The 16,788-nt window shown below is 32.9% G+C and overlaps 3 protein-coding genes and 1 pseudogene across 6 annotated transcripts; 1 reads left to right on the plus strand and 3 right to left on the minus strand.

The window, feature by feature from the left end:
• The first annotated feature begins 4,743 nt into the window (after window positions 1-4,743).
• On the plus strand, window positions 4,744-7,147 carry LOC107007623 (SUMO-conjugating enzyme SCE1-like). Its single transcript, XM_015206313.2, has 5 exons — window positions 4,744-4,909; window positions 5,044-5,127; window positions 6,436-6,588; window positions 6,674-6,787; window positions 6,902-7,147. The coding sequence occupies exons 1-5, from the start codon at window positions 4,841-4,843 to the stop codon at window positions 6,962-6,964; spliced, it is 483 nt and encodes a 160-aa protein (XP_015061799.1). The 5' UTR covers window positions 4,744-4,840; the 3' UTR covers window positions 6,965-7,147.
• Window positions 7,148-7,154: 7 nt separating this feature from the next.
• On the minus strand, window positions 7,155-8,962 carry LOC107007621 (annotated as a pseudogene).
• Window positions 8,963-9,156: 194 nt separating this feature from the next.
• LOC107007620 (scopoletin glucosyltransferase-like) lies at window positions 9,157-11,797 on the minus strand. 4 transcript variants are annotated; one of them, XM_027913672.1, is made up of 4 exons: window positions 11,428-11,796; window positions 11,383-11,394; window positions 10,410-10,675; window positions 9,157-10,308 (listed from the first exon to the last, which is right to left on the minus strand). In XM_027913672.1, exons 3-4 carry the CDS (start codon window positions 10,626-10,628, stop codon window positions 9,337-9,339), a joined length of 1,191 nt encoding a protein of 396 aa, XP_027769473.1. In that variant the 5' UTR covers window positions 10,629-10,675; window positions 11,383-11,394; window positions 11,428-11,796; the 3' UTR covers window positions 9,157-9,336. The 4 variants fall into 4 exon arrangements, with proteins under 4 accessions (XP_027769473.1, XP_027769472.1, XP_015061795.1 ...); XM_027913671.1 differs by having other exon boundaries at window positions 10,410-10,678; XM_015206309.2 differs by having other exon boundaries at window positions 10,410-11,797.
• A 542-nt stretch (window positions 11,798-12,339) lies between these two features.
• On the minus strand, window positions 12,340-13,797 carry LOC107007622 (scopoletin glucosyltransferase-like). Its single transcript, XM_015206312.1, has one exon. It carries the CDS (start codon window positions 13,795-13,797, stop codon window positions 12,340-12,342), a length of 1,458 nt encoding a protein of 485 aa, XP_015061798.1.
• Between the last annotated feature and the right edge of the window lie 2,991 nt (window positions 13,798-16,788).

Here is a 16,788-nt window from a genome sequence, read left to right on the forward strand (position 1 = left end):
TTCGTTGAGTAGATCATGTCTCTTGATTTGATGATGACTAGACATGTTATGCTTTGGCCCTTCGTTGGTTTTAATCAAAGAAAAATCATAAAATAGATGTAGATTTAATTCGTCCAAATATGGAAAGATGACGTCTCATAGAAAAAAATAAAATAAGCACTATTATCGATAACACTATCTGTAACTTGTCACTTACAAATAAAGAAAAAAATCAAAAAAAATAAATTGTATACACTACTATTATCGAATAGTTCAATAACACTATAAACATTGAGACTTCCGTCTTACCTACGTAACGAATCAATCCCTAAGAAACCCCTCAAAGGGCTTCCATCTAATGAGTACACGAAAGTGATCAAAAGAATCAATAACCACTAGAGGATGAATAGCGATAGAAATTGATTTCCTACTACATTTTCTATCTTCTTCGCACCAGGAAAGAGATATTCCTTTTTAAAAAAATTAAAGGAAGGTTAGATAAACAAATTAAAGCGATTACGACGAAAGTAATTAATTTAATTTCAAAAAATCTATACACAAATTGTAAACATGGCATGTGGATCCCATTCATCCAAAACTAAAGTTATATAGTCCAAACCAATTTATTTGAATGTGTCAGTGTATCAATGCACTTATCTTTGGGCTTGGATTTGATTGCTTTAATTTTGTGTTGAAAAGTCTCTACTTCTCATCTTTGATGCCCATTTCCTCATCTTTTGGAATTATAGAGTATGGAGCATGGGGTTCCTTGTCCTTTTATCATCTAGTTGCTACAACATCAATATAATTTCAAAAACTTACAAAGTTAATTACTTAGATATTCGATAGTTTACGATATTATATATTAATCTTATCAAATTTTGTATGTCCACATTCAGAAACATATATTTCGAAATATATGAGATTGAAATTAAGTGTAATTTGTTTTAGATACACAATATTTACTTGAATTCCTATGTATTTGATATACATAATAAATCTCATTGCCACTCTTATATGTATCTGGTATTTCAGATACATGAAAATTACACCATGTAAATATAAATACATGATCTAATGTTTATTTAGGGTGATTCGCATGCATTTGAGATACATGATTATATCACTCGCCTTTCTCATTTGATGTATTTGATAGCAAAAATATATGTATCTAGGTATATATTCTTTAATATATGATAGAAAATTCTTAATTAATAATAAGATATATAATTATTTAAAAATATATATAAATTAATATATGATATAAATATATGTCTAATAACATAGTTTTTTAATTTAGTTTCACGAGTGAAATTTAAAATGAATGACCTATATTAAGTAACAAAAATATTTTTTGACAAAAAAATAAAATAAACATGCAAAGCTATTATAATTTAACTACTATTCTAGGTAAAATACAAACTAGTCTCACTTCATTGAGGTGTAACATGTGAAAAGGGGGCCATTAAAGGTGTGCTTGATTGATTGGGGTGGGGAAAAAAGGAAATATTAAATAATAAAACATGTTACATGTGATCGCTCAATGAATAATAAAAAATTACGCGATTAAACAAATTTATTATACTGAATTATATACTATAGTCATAATTTAAATAGAATATCATTTCACGGGTAGAAATTTGTATATACTTCTACGATCGTATTGTATCTAATTATGTGAAATATCACATGCAACTACGAAAAGAATACAGTTAAATAGGACCTATCATCAAAATATAACATACAACTTAAAAGGAGTTTATTATTCTATTTTTATTAGAAAAATCATTTCATTATTCTGAGTCTCAAATCAACCGAATATGAATTTAATTATATTTTTTTCATACCAAACACATTATTTAAAGCTCCACTTTTAATTCTTATTAAATTCAAAACATAGAGTCATGAACCACTCTTAACTTAATTCTTTTGGGAATGGATTAAATTGTTTGAATATACGATATGAAATCATAATATAAAATTAGATGTTATGAAATCAGACTAAATATAATTGGCAATTGACTAGTGAAAGCTTAATAACTGAGTAATATTGCATGTTTAAACATCTAAAAAGATATCACAAGAAAATACAAATAACTATTGATAACTAACTAAGTTATAAACCATACGAAGATTTTGAGTTAATTTATTATAGCATGTGACAGATTCGAGGTGATTGAGGTATTATTAAAGTTTCATTACTTAGGTAGATAGTTATTTTTAAGATAGTCAATAATTCACGTCAAGTTTAAGATTATTTTCAACTCTTCTATCTTACTTCAATTCATAAATATATTAATAGAAAAGCATATTCAGCAAATACACGAGTTTTACAGAATTATTTAATTCGTTTTACTAATCTAATACTAGAATCACATGTTTACGAATAACACAAAACTACACCAAAAGATAGTCCTTTTGTTATTATTATTGTTGAAACTTGAATCCAAAGTACATAATTTTAACATCCTCTGTATTCCCCTGCTCTGTAGAATTCAAGAACTGTTCTTCTTTCCTCCATTTTCGAATCCCTCGATTCGTTTTGCAAGAATGTACTTCATTGTCTTTGTCTTGTCAACACTACGAAGAGTTGTGACTTTTCTGAAGAGTTTTGACTATTATGAAAAGTTACGACTTTTCTATAAGATTATTGATATTTGAATTTTCCAAAAGAGTTGTGACATTTCTGAAAAGACATAATAAGCACATCTTCACTTTATTCTGCATAAACAAATTTACTATCTTTTAGTGGTTCACTGAGAAGATCGTCCTATCCTAAGAGGAGGGGAATAATGTAATTTGTGCATTTAGTAGCCTCGATTTCCTTATTCTCAATATTGAATAAATTATTACTGGTTTTAACTTTTTGATTTAGAAGACATACTTTAAATTTTGTTATTTCTTACGAAGTTTCAAAAAGTTATTGTTCTAAGTATCTTAGTAATATAAATTTAACGATTTTCGTTAGAAATTAAAGAAAAAAACATTACCCATATGTAGTTCTGGAGATTTCTGCTACTAGATTCAATAGCAATGCTGACAGGTTGATTTGCAACCTTGGCATTTTTCTACATTTTCAAATGTCTCAAACATTGATATATATTTAATTCATTTTAAGAGTGAAAATTTGAAATTAAAATGTTATATCGACTCTAAATTTGTCACAAGTGCCTTCGCGTTCTTTGTAAGGTAGTCTTCTTTATTATTAATTGCTCCGTTTTTAATCATAAATCTAAAGACATTGTTCATATCTCCGCCATAGCATCCATTATTGCGTGATGTATCACAATCCAACCAACTCTTGCTCAGATAGTGATATCAAATCCCCGGTCACTATTGCGTTTATTGATTCAATGGAAGCTATGACAGAGAATGCGCAACAACAACCTGGTTCATTTGATAACTGATTAGAGTTATGCAAGTATTAATAATGTACGAATTAGTTATGAATGCATCTATATATTATTGGAGTATGTATTAGTCATAATAGTTTCAAAATTGTCAACTAACCAAACACCATATCAATATTATAATACAAACAACTTATTTCTTATCTAATCAAATACTGCATCTTATATAAAAAGTAATATATGTATAACTTTTTTTTTATCCATCTACCAAAAACGACTNATTGATTAGAGTTATGCAAGTATTAATAATGTACGAATTAGTTATGAATGCATCTATATATTATTGGAGTATGTATTAGTCATAATAGTTTCAAAATTGTCAACTAACCAAACACCATATCAATATTATAATACAAACAACTTATTTCTTATCTAATCAAATACTGCATCTTATATAAAAAGTAATATATGTATAACTTTTTTTTTATCCATCTACCAAAAACGACTCAGGATTGTAACATTAGAATCTACTTGAGAACTATACTCCAATCTTGTAATATAAGTGAAATATATCTTTGAAAATAGAACAGACAGATTGAAACGATAAAAATTACATAAACATAATCTCAAAATATCGATGTTATCCTTTGAACCAAGCAACTTGTGAACATGAGATATGTGTCCCATTCATCTAATATTAAAAGTTAAACAGTCCAAAATAATTTTTTGGGCCATTTATCACGTTGGATTTGTCAGTCCATTGAGAAAAAAATAATGGAACTAAACAAAATTAGCAATTTATTTATGAAAAATAATTTTAAAAATATTTTTAAAGAGAGCAATATGTTATTTTCATAGTGAACTCTTCCCCCCTCATTTGCCCTCTGTCTGTATAAAGGAGAGGTTGAACATAGTTAAATTCGTTGTATCAAAAGAAAAGTAATTAATTAATATAAAAAGGAGATTTTACAACCATATTTAACGATGCATAATCATGAAAAAGAGCATTAATATCAATAAAAGCTATCTACTGAATTGCTTAGAATAATATATGACGATAAAAATGTGTTCGATCTAAAAAATTATTTACATGAAATATAACTCGTAGAACTTCTATTCTTTACTTACATTGGCAAGATTATTAAGCAATTTGATTTCCTAAAAAAGATAATTGGAATAATAAAGCTAAATATGGAGGTATACCTCTAAATTATCTCTTAATTTTATTAAAATTATATAATCATAATAAATTGAATTTACTTGACAGTAAATTAATGTTTTCGTAAATCACATCATCATAATAAACTTAATTAATTTGACATAAATCGAGGATGAATAAATTTTATTTTATTTTATTATGAATAAATATTTGAATTAAGATTGGATTACCAAAATTCAAATCCAACTAAGATTACATCATAATCCTAAAATTACAAACTTAAAAACCCTTTTATTTTTCCTCTTTTCGATCGTTCAAAATTTTCATAGAAACCCAAAAAAAGGGGGCAAAAATGGCTGACGGAATCGCACGTGGTCGTCTTACTGAGGAACGCAAATCATGGCGGAAGAATCATCCACATGTATTTTTTTTCTCTGCTATTTTCGATTTTATTTTTTTTTGGGCTAAAAGTACTTTTTTGTTTGCACATTAATGGATTTTAAGTGTCTGTTGATTTGATGGTTCGATGGATTATCTTCACTGTTTTTTTTTTAGGGTTTTGTGGCTAGGCCGGAAACTGGTGCAGATGGATCTGTAAATTTGATGGTGTGGCACTGTTCTATCCCTGGAAAAGCCAAGGTGAGTAATTTTTGTATGGATGGTTTAGTAGTAGTGAAATTGGGGAAGTTAGAATTTTTACAATTAATAAAAGAGTGTTTGCTTGTGTGAGGTCGCTCACATTGTCTGTGTTGTAAGTAGAGGTGTCAAAATCAAACTCAATCCGCTTAACTTGTTTGGACGGGTTATTGACATGCTCATTCGTTACCTTAACCCATTAAATGTTGGGTTGATACGTAAGTCGAATTGACTCAGGAGAAATCTCGTCTTTTTTTCTTTGATTTGATATGTTATATATATGTAGTCATAATAAAGAAAAAAAATTATTAGATACTAAAGTAATTTAAAAGAACCATTGGGGTGACCCAGTGGTTTGAGCTTAGGACTTTAATGTTAGAGGTCTCAAGTTTGAAACCCCTTGCCAGTGAAAGCGAGGGGTTTGCCTTGTGGGTCGAGCTTGTTGCACCAGTCTTGCCTAGTGCGGGTTACCTCTCCTATGTGTTTTGCGAGCTATTGCATAGGAGAGGGGTTTCCCTTGTCATAAAAAAAAATAATTTAAAAGAACAAATAAAATAATTAAGCTTAGTAAAAATTTGGGTTGGGTAGGGTCTTGACTTGTTATATAACACATTAACTAACTCGTTTTGATCTGAGCAAATTTGGGTTGAGTTGCGTTTTGACCCAATTGTTATCTTAACCCATTATGATCTGCCCAATATGACTCAACTCGCCTAGTTGACACCCCTAGTACTTCTAGATAGAGGAGTAGGGTTGAGGTTGGTTGGTAGCCATAGTGAAACTTGTCGATTTATGATGAATTTTCATGATTGATAAAAGCGTATATAACATATGTATATTCAGTGGTTTGGTGCAAATTTCTCGAAAAAAAGTTATAACCTTACAGTGTTGTAAGGTAAGTATGTGCATGACTTCCTGGATTTAGTATATGGAGTAAGAAGAATATGATCTTCGCGAGGATGTAAAAGTCTATTTTCTCATAGTACCACAAGAAGTGAACTTTGATTGCTTTTGTGTATAAATGAAAGGATGTTTTCTTGAAATAGGTTAATTGCGTAAACAATCATGGTACATTCTTTCTACATTTCATGCGAAAGTATGTTTTGTTGAAATGATTTGAGTTTCTGAACGATGCTCTAATAAGTGTTGCACACTTTTGGAAAGTTTTGTTACATTTACGGTTTAATGTGAAACATATTCTGGCTTCTGCAAGTCTTTACGGTGTTGAAACTCCGTTCTCCCCTTCCCTCAGTTCTTTCCTCTAATATTTGTCAGCAATAGTGATATGATATCGTAACTGCTATGGTACAGACTGACTGGGAAGGCGGCTTCTATCCAATAACAATGTACTTCAGCGAAGACTTCCCTAGCAAACCGCCCAAGTGCAAGTTTCCTCAAGGTTTCTTTCATCCTAATGTCTATCCATCGGGAACAGTATGTTTGTCTATCCTCAATGAAGACAGTGTAAGTTCTTATCGTTGTTATTTTGTTAGTATTGTCAATAGGTATATCGGCTTATGATTATTCCGTTGGTTATATTCTTGTTTAGGGGTGGAGGCCTGCCATTACAGTTAAACAAATTTTGGTGGGCATCCAAGATTTGCTTGATCAGCCAAACCCCAGCGATCCAGCACAAACAGAAGGCTATCAGCTATACATGCAGGTAACTACGTACTCAAGCTTGATGTGTACTTCATTGAACTTTTTCAGGAAAAAAATTAAGTAGGCAATTTAATTTTAACTTTTCGTTACTCTATATGTTACCTTGCTTTTGCAGGATGATGCTGAGTATAAGAAACGAGTGAGACAGCAAGCCAAGCAGTATCCAGCTCCTGTCTAACATTAGTTAGTTATGAATTATACAATTATGTGACATTGTTAGTCCTCGTTGACATGGTGTCCGTTTGACGTCAAATTTGGTGCTTATCTTCTTTATGATTGAACAATGAGTATAGTCAGTGGGCAACATGCATGCTATCTGTTATTTTGACGATGTGATTGTTCTATTGATTATATTTTATTATCTCGTCTTGTGAAGATTTAGGAGTGCTTAGTGATTTGAATTTTGAATTACACTTCCAAAGTGCCAAAAACATGGCACTTGAGCTCCTCTATTAGTGTTGTTAGATGATTATAAGATGAGCCTCTTTTTTCCACAGCCTTCTTAATCATTGTTTCGATGTCTTTTGCTTAGCTTCTGATCTTTTCACTTTCCTTGGAGGTGTTCATTAACATTTTCACACTCGCCTCTATCATCTCCTTGTTGACGATTGTATAAGTGATGTCAAAAGTACTGTGGCACACCTCTGCCCCAACTCTAACCCCACATCCGAGAACCTCCACCAGCTTCTCATTGTAGAACTGCTCCGCGAACAAGGGCCATGTCAGCATTGGCACTCCGACTGTAAGAGATTCCAGGGTAGAGTTCCAGCCACAATGAGTCATGAACGCACCAGTTGCTGGATGGTTCAAGATCTTCAGCTGTGGCACCCATCCTCTGACTATCATACCTTTGTTGTTTGTAAGCATTTTTTCCTTAAAGCTAGTAGGGATCCAGCTTTCGTGCTCATTTTCTTGAGGTTCGTCTCCCTTCTTTATCACCCAAAGAAACGATGAATTCGAGGCCTCAAGAGCCAAGGCAATTTCAGTAAGCTGAGCATCAGAAAACCTCCCCATACTTCCGAAACAAATGTACACAACAGAGTTTGGTTCTTGAGAATCAAGCCAACTTAGACAGCTGTGTTGATCTTGAACTGAAGTGTTCCTTGAATTGCTTGCTTCTTCTCTCTTTGAAAAGTGAAACAAAGGACCAATCAACCATGGTTTTTTACCTTTGATTTCCTTGTAAAGCTCCGCGTAACTAAGACTCCAGGTCACAGATAGTGTTATGAATCACAGCATAGCTCCGATGTTCTGATTCTTTAATTCTCTTCATCGTCTCACAGTATGGTCCTTCAGTTTTGGTTTTCGTATTCTCCGGCAGTTGAGATCTTTGCATTTCAATCTGATCTGGTAAACCTGGAATCAAGAAACTTTCTGAATCCAAACTTAGCTTCTCATGAGGCGTATACACGTTCAAACAATGTTCAACACAGTGGTACATAAGATTATGTGGATAAAATGTAACTCGTAGGTATCTTCAGTTGCTCAGCTACGTCCACGGTCCATGTAAGGCACACATCTGAAACTATGCAATGAGGACGAAGCTCAACAATAAGATCTTCGATTGGTTTCTGAAGCAAAGCAATTCCCATAAATACACTTAGCATAACCATTTCTTTGCTAGTGACTGCGCTGAAGTTTTCGTTCCCTTCTGGTAAGCCTACTTCATCAGATGAGAACTTGAATTTGTGAATGAAGATCTGGTTACCAGATCCTCGATAGAGGACTCGAAAAGGAGGGCATTATAGTGTGTTTGGTTATAATACTAACTTTGACTCCATGGCTAGCAAGAAGTCTAGCTATATCAACTAAAGGGATCATATGACTTGGTGTAAAGTATGGAACAAAAACTACATGGAGTTCACTATTTTCTTGTGCCATTAGTGCTTATCTAAGAATAGCAGAAGTAGGGTGAGAAACAAATGAAAATAGCCTAAAAAATCATGTTTTGTTTTGTTAGATCATGAGAAAAACATTAAAAATGCAAGGTATGTTTCTTTAACAAATCTTATTTTGGAGTAGTTGTTATGTTTAATCAATACATTGAATGATTCTCCTGTGTTATCTTTAAGAAAAGTTACGAAAGGGAGATGTGGGCTGCAAAATACTACTCCGTTTGTTTCAATTTATGTGATGTTGTTTGATTTGACACCAAGTTTAAAAAAGAAAGTGCGTAGTAGATGTTTTGTGTGGTTGTAAATCACCCCAATTGTAACTAAATATAGAAATGAGTCGTTCTTGTTGGAACTGGCTAGAAGGAAAAGTGTGTCACGTAAATTTGGACAAAACGAACTTACGGTCCTACCAAGTGAGGTAGGGATCGAACGTTTAAAGTGAGTAGTTGAAATAATATTGCTTGTCATGAGCAAATTAAGAAACACAAATTCAATCACTCCGTAGTAGGTGCATTCTACATCTTACAGGTTCACATAGTTTCATTTTCATTTTTGTCTATACCTGAAACAACATCAACGACACACTCAGTGTAGTCCATAAGTGGAGTCCTTTAAACATAATATGTGCACGAGGAAGCGTGGTGCTTATTTTCAATTACTCTTCTGAGGTGCTAAAAACATGGCACTTGAGCTCCTCTATTAATGCAGTTAGATGATTATAAGAAGAGCCTCCCTTCTCCACAGCTCTCTTAATCATTGCTTCGACGTCTTTTGCTCTACTTCTGATCTTTGTACTTCCCGTGGAGGTGTTCATCAACATCTTCAAACTCGCCTCTATCATCTCTTTATTGACAATCGTATTTTTGATGTCAAAAGTACTGTGCCACACCTCTGCCCCGACCCTGACTCCACATCCAAGAACCTCCACCAGCTTCTCATTATAGAACTGCTCCGCGAACAATGGCCATGTCAGCATTGGCACTCCGGCTGTAAGAGACTCCAGGGTGGAATTCCAGCCACAATGAGTCATGAACGCTCCAGTTGCTGGATGGTTCAAGATCTTCAGCTGTGGCACCCATCCTCTGACTAGCAAACCTTTGTTGTTTGTAAGCATTTTTGCCTTAAAGCTAGAAGGCATCCAGTTCTCTTGTTCGTTTTCTTGGGGTTCGTTTCCCTTCCTAACCACCCAAAGAAACGATGAATTCGAGGCCTCAAGAGCCAAGGCGATTTCTGTAAGCTGAGCATCAGAGAACCTGCCCATACTTCCGAAACAAATGTACACAACAGAGTTTGGTTCTTGAGAATCAAGCCAACTCAAGCAGCTATATCGCTCTTGATCTGGACTACTTCTCGAGTTGTCTCTCTTTGAAAAATGAAACGAAGGTCCAATAAGCCACGGCTTTTTACCTTTGATTTCTTGATAAAGCTCAGCATAACTCGGCTCTAGATCATAGATAGTATCGTGAATCATAGCATAGCTCCGAGTTTCTGATTCTTTAACTCTTTTCAACAACTCCCAATATGGTCCTTCAGATTCAATTTTAATATTCTCTGGCAATTGAGATCTTCTCATTTCAATCTCATCTGGTAATCCCGGAACCTTAAAACTTTCTGAATCCGAACTTACCTTCTNGGGTTGTTTTTCACATCTTCGGGTAGTTGAGATCGTTTCATTTCAATTTCATCTGGTAATCCCGGAACCTTAAAACTTTCTGAATCCGAACTTACCTTCTCATGAGGTGTATACAGCTTCAAACAATGTTCAACACAGTGGTACATAACATTAGTCGGATAAAACGTAACTCTAGGAATCTTCAATTGCTCTGCTGCATCTACAGTCCAGGGTAAAAGCAGGTCTGATACAATGCAATGAGGACGTAGCTCGAAAATGAGACTTTCCATTGGTTTTTGAAGCAAAGCAATTCCCATAAACACACTTATAGCCATTTCTTGGCTAGTGGCAGAACTGAAGTTTTCAATCCCTTCAGCTAAGCCTACTTCATCAGATGGAAATTTAAGTTTGTGGACGAATATTTCGTGGCCTAATTCAGTAGCATGATTGATTGAGGACTCGAAAAGGAGGGCGTTGTAGGGGGTGGTGATGATACTAACTTTGACACCATGACTATCAAAAAGTCTAGCAATATCAACTAATGGGATCATATGACTTGGTGTGAAATATGGAATGAAAACAACATGAAGTATTTCACCATTTTTTTGTGCCATGAGTGAGCTTGAAGAAGGGATGGAAACTCACTTAACAACTTAAAAATGTTACTAACTAAATATTAGATTCAGACATATTACAGATAGCCTAAAAAAGTCATGAAAAACATTAAAATACAAGGTATGTTTATCTTGGATTATTATTATATTCAATCAGTGGATTGAGTGGTACTCCCTATGTTATCTTTCTGCAGATCTGCAGTTGGAAAGCAGGGTGTGCATCGGTCGGTTCGATTTGGTAATACACTAAATCAATAAGATATTTTTTATTGGTTTCAATTTATCGGTTTTCGGTTTAACCAATAAGAAAAAATGCGTATAAAACAAATATATGACTTCTCCAACGTCAACTTGACGTGACAAAACAATAATGTAACTTTACAGAACGCTCATAAAATAGAAATAATAATAACTAGCATGAAAAGAACTGCGCAAGTGCAACACTGAGAGAAATTAAGAGGAAAAGAGTTCTTACTTTAGGTTTTGACGTTTTGTATAATGTGAAGTTGTAAACTCAAAAATCAGTCTGAAGATTGAATTGAATTCGATCATTTCACTTTCCGTGGAGGTGTTCATCAACATCTTCAAACTCGCTTCTATCTTCTCCTTCTTGACCATTGTAGGGGGTGGTGATGATGCTAACTTTAACACCATGACTAGCAAAAAGTCTAGCTATATCAACTAAAGGGATCATATGACTTGATGTGAAGTACGAAACGAAAACAAAATGAAGTATTTCACCATTTTTATGTGTCATGAGTGAACTTGAAGAAGGATGGGAACTCACTAAACAATGGTAAAAAGTAGGGGGAGAAACAACTAAAAATGTTACTAACCTAATATTAGATTCAAACATATCACAAATAGCCTAATAAATTATTTTGGATTAGTTGTATCAATATTTTGAGTGGTTCTCCATGTGTTATCTTTTTGCAGATTAGTTGAAAGGGAGATGTGGGCCAAAGAGTACCTAGGTACTACTCCCTCCGTTTTAATTTTTGTGATGTTTGGCTTGACACGACGTTCAAGTTAGACTTTTGAAACTTGTAGTCTAAAACAAGTTATAGATGTTTGTATGACTATAAATTGTACTATTAGGATGGAATGAACATTTTAAAGTAAACTATTAATTATATAGATCGACTAAAAAGTAAAGTGTGACATGGAATATGTAGGTGTAGCATGAGTACAAAAATCAATGTGTACCACAATAAGTATCATAGACAGCTCCCTATGTTACTCTTTAGAAACTTCCCCAAAAAAAAGAAAACTTCCACTCGAGTTTATGATCTCAGAAAGTCATTTTCTTTGTCGAAGAAGATTGAAATCAAGAAGAAGTATGCCTTTTTGAGATAATAACTAGTATTAGTTGAGTGACCGTAACTCCATATTTTAGGGAAAATGAGCGAAGCTCGGGACATTAGATTTGTTATTACTCTTCTGATATGCCAAAAGCATGAAACTTCATCCCCTGTATTAATGCAGTAAGATGATTATAAGATGAACCTCCTTCCTCCACAGCCCTGTTAATCATTGCTTCGACGTCTTTTGCTCTATTTCTGATATTTTCACTTTCCATAGAGGCGTTCATCAACATTTTCACACTCGCCTCTATCTTCTCCTTCTTCACAATCGTATTCGTGATGTCAAATGAAATATGCCACACCTCTGCCCCCACACTGACTCCACATCCAAGTACCTCTACCAGTTTCTCATTGTAAAACTGCTCCGCGAATAATGGCCATGTCAGCATTGGCACTCCAGCTGTAAGAGACTCCAAAGTGGAATTCCAGCCACAATGAGTCATGAACGCACCGGTTGCTGGATGGTTCAAGATCTTCAGCTGTGGCACCCATTCTCTAACTATCAGACCTTTATTGTTTGCAAACATTTTTTCCTCAAACCCGATGGGGAGCCAACTTTCATGTGTGTTATCTCCCTTTCTTACCACCCAAAGAAAGGTCGAATTCGAGGCCTCAAGAGCTAAGGCAATTTCAGTAAGCTGAGGTTCCGAAAACCTTCCCATACTTCCAAAACAAATGTACACAACAGATTTTGGTTCTTGAGAATCAAGCCAACTCAAGCAGCTATGTCGCTCTTGATCTGGAATACTTCTCGAATTGTTTCTCTTTGAAAAATGAAACGAAGGACCAATGAGCCACGACTTTTTACCTTTGATTTTTTGATAAAACTCAGCATAACTCGGTTCTAGATCATAGATAGTGTTATGAATCATACCATAACTCCGCGGTTCTGATTCTTTAATTCTCTTCAACAACTCCCAATATGGTCCTTCAGGGTTGTTTTTCACATCTTCGGGTAGTTGAGATCGTTTCATTTCAATCTCATCTGGTAATCCCGGAACCTTAAAACTTTCTGAATCCGAACTTACCTTCTCATGAGGTGTATACAGCTTCAAACAATGTTCAACACAATGATACATAACATTAGTCGGGTAAAACGTAAGTCTAGGAATGTTCAATTGCTCTGCTACATCCACAGTCCAAGGTAAAAGCAGGTCTGATACAATGCAATGAGGACGTAGCTCGAAAATAAGACTTTCCATTGGTTTTTGAAGCAAATCAATTCCCATAAATACACCTATAGCCATTTCTTGACTAGTGGTAACACTGAAGTTTTCAATCCCTTCAGCTAAGCCTACTTCATCAGATGGAAATTTAAGTTTGTGGACGAATATTTCGTGGCCTGCTTCAGTAGCCTGATCGATTGAGGACTCGAAAAGGAGGGCATTGTAGGGGGTTGTGATGATACTAACTTTGACACCATGACTAGCAAAAAGTCTAGATGTATCAACTAAAGGGATCATGTGACTTGGTGTCAAGTATGGAATGAAAACTACATGGAGTACTTGATCAGTTTCTTGTGCCATGATTGAAGGCTTTGAAAATAATTGATTTGGTATGATTTGATTTATATTACATAGTTTTATTGGAGTTATCACAGACTACTCTGTCTTTACTTATTTGGCTAAGAGAATATGTTGTAACAAGAAGATTTTTGGCCTGCTTTAAATATTAACAAGAATGCAATAGTTTTGACCTGTATGAGCTCCGGAATCTATGTCGTTCGGATTCTGAAAAAGTGTCAACCGGATGTACTAAAATAGGGAGAGAGGTGAGCAAGATAGCCATGTATCCCATCAGACTAGATACATGTATTGGTATGTACCTGGTATGATTCGTATGTATATGGGATACTATATGCATAAGAGAGTGGCGAGCTAGATCTGTTATGTATCCCAAATACATGCGAATTTAGTTAGATGCAATGTATGTATCTAAACGCACCAAAAGCTGATAAACTTCGTAATATTACAAATCAAAATATATATAAATAATTAGAAAAATTACTGAAATACTCGTCTTATGTTTCCTTTATTTCCAATATCCTTTTCAATTTCTAAAAGTCTCTAAAATCCCTCGTTTCTTTAATGTACTCGAGCTACATATTAATGTATTGTAGCGAGTATTTAATGTATCCGAGCTATATATTATGGATCCGATTTATTTTATAATGTATCCCGAGCTAGTTTTTAGTGTATTCGAGTTACATGTTATGTATCCAAGCTAGTTTTTAATGTATTTGAGCTACATATTATGTATCCAGTTTATAATATAATGTATTCGAGATACTCTATAATGTATCCGAGTTAAATATTAATATATTCGGTTTGTGCTACTTTTTAAGAAATTAATGTAATTATAAACTGAAGAGAGATACATTATAATTTCATATTAAAATTATGTGATTTGTAAAACTTTAGCTTCTAAACTAGCGGAATTTTTGTACGAAGCCTTAATACAAATGTTTTAGCAAAGAGGCCCAGATTTGCACAAGTAGCATCGTTGAGGTGTCACCATTTAAAGTTTGACCAGTTAAATAGATGGTAAAGTAATAATCATATGGCTAGAATGTTAAATGAGTTAAATAATTTAAAATTTATAATTTATAATAAGTTTTAACTTTAAAATTAATTTAAATTAAACATCAAAATTAAAATTAATCTAAAAGGAACTCCTACTAAAACCTTAAGGAATATTGAATCCCTATGCATTATAGGTGTTGCAACGTCTTGAGATCCTAATTGCTATGGTTTCGTTGCATCACAAGGAGCAATTGTGAGGAATAGTCATTCTAGAACAATTATTCGGTTTGGTTCATTCTTTGACTGTAAGTTAAATATCAAGAAAGCAAAAGGCTTGGAAAAGCCATTTTTCCTTAGACGATAAATATGACCACTAAACTTCAAACCCATTTCCCGAGACAGGACTTCGACCGTTCTTAGTTTTTGGACAGAATGAAAAAAAATGCAAAGAGAAGTGAATAGAACATCATTCATAATATATATAAATAAAAATATGATAACATAAATAACTTATTTGGAATGGTTGTTACATATTGTTACATTTAATATATATATATATATATATATATATATAGTCAAAGGCGTCTTTAATGTATTAAAAATCAATCAAAATATCATTTTATTTATTTTATTGTATCAAAATTATATTATCAATCCTTTTGCTTATTCGATAAAAAGTTATTCTTCTTTCTCCTATTATTAGAAACTGCTCGAAAATATCCTTCTTCCGCCTAGTATTTCAATTTTGCCCTAACATTATTTTCACGTTTAAGATTGTCACTCCATTAACGATACAATTAAAATTTTAGTTAAACATAAGTCATTAATTATTATTATTTTTTGAAAATGAGTCTCGTGTACCAAATTGGTATTGAAATAGTTCAAATAGAGAGTTGGAATAAAATATTTTTATCCAAATTCACTAAATGAAAGGGCTTAACAAGAAGAATTTTGTTGGTTTTAAATGCCTTAATTTAAAATGAATTTTGTGTTAATTTGGATCATGAATCACTTAGGTCATTTTGGGTTGGATCAAAATATTTTGTTAAAACATTATAATATACGTTTATGTTTAATAATAACTTAAGTAAATATCATACAGTTATATTGATGATGGATAATTTTAAGTTTGAAAATGACGTTAGCGATAAATTTGATCTAATAGTTAAAAGGGAGAGTAATTTTTGAGTTTGATAATTCTTTTTATTTGAATAAGCGATAAATTTAATCTAATAGTATAGATGTCTTTGATTGCAAAAGGACTTCAATAATGCTCAATTTGATAAGTCAATAAGTTTTTGAATGACTAAAAAGTATAATATGGTTGAAATTGATAGAGGCTAGTAATTTAAGTCACGAGACATGTAATAGACATGATTAATTTATACAAAGTGAAGCTATCGCAAAAGAAATATAAATATTTACTATTGTTTCACAAGAAAAATTGTTTAAATAGTTGTGGCTTAGGTCGCAGGTTTAATCTCTATACCATGCAAAACAAAGCTTGATATTTTTATTTAGTAGAAAAACATATAAGGGTGAACTCATTATACATCGAGTTTAAAAAATTATAATTAGTCCAAAGGAGATCGATTATCAAAATAATTGTCTAAAGTTTTTGAAAATGGAGCTAGTAATAAAAGAAGAAAAAGTATTTCCCAAGATCAAGTTTTTAATGATCTACTCAAAATTGAGCAAAAATAATTGAAGTTCTAGATCCGTAATTGAAGTGTATGACTAAGAATACTGGAGATATAATCAAATTTTGAATCATTATTCAAAGCTATAAATTTTAAAGAGCATGAAAAATTATTTATTGAACATCCATCTCTATTACATACATAATCAATCGATGTCGTATGAAATACAAAATCAAGTACTAATCAATTGAAGAAACATATGATTTTAAGACAAGAATAATTATTCAAAATACATAAAGAGGAGAAAACATGACGAGGATATTTTTAAAATGTTAAAAAAAAGAAAATCGAAATA

Source organism: Solanum pennellii, chromosome 12 (genome assembly GCF_001406875.1).
Source record: "Solanum pennellii chromosome 12, SPENNV200".
Classification (NCBI taxonomy): Eukaryota; Viridiplantae; Streptophyta; class Magnoliopsida; order Solanales; family Solanaceae; genus Solanum; species Solanum pennellii.

Excerpts from the sequence above, each read along its gene's own strand:
- LOC107007623 (XM_015206313.2), top strand. The coding sequence starts at position 4,841 with ATGGCTGACGGAATCGCACGTGGTCGTCTTACTGAGGAACGCAAATCA. Across the intron at positions 4,910-5,043 it reads GGCGGAAGAATCATCCACAT|GGTTTTGTGGCTAGGCCGGA; the intron begins GTATTTTTTTTC and ends TTTTTTTTTTAG. Across the intron at positions 6,788-6,901 it reads GCTATCAGCTATACATGCAG|GATGATGCTGAGTATAAGAA; the intron begins GTAACTACGTAC and ends TTGCTTTTGCAG.
- LOC107007622 (XM_015206312.1), bottom strand. The coding sequence starts at position 13,797 with ATGGCACAAGAAACTGATCAAGTACTCCATGTAGTTTTCATTCCATAC.
- LOC107007620 (XM_015206309.2), bottom strand. The coding sequence starts at position 10,907 with ATGGCACAAAAAAATGGTGAAATACTTCATGTTGTTTTCATTCCATAT.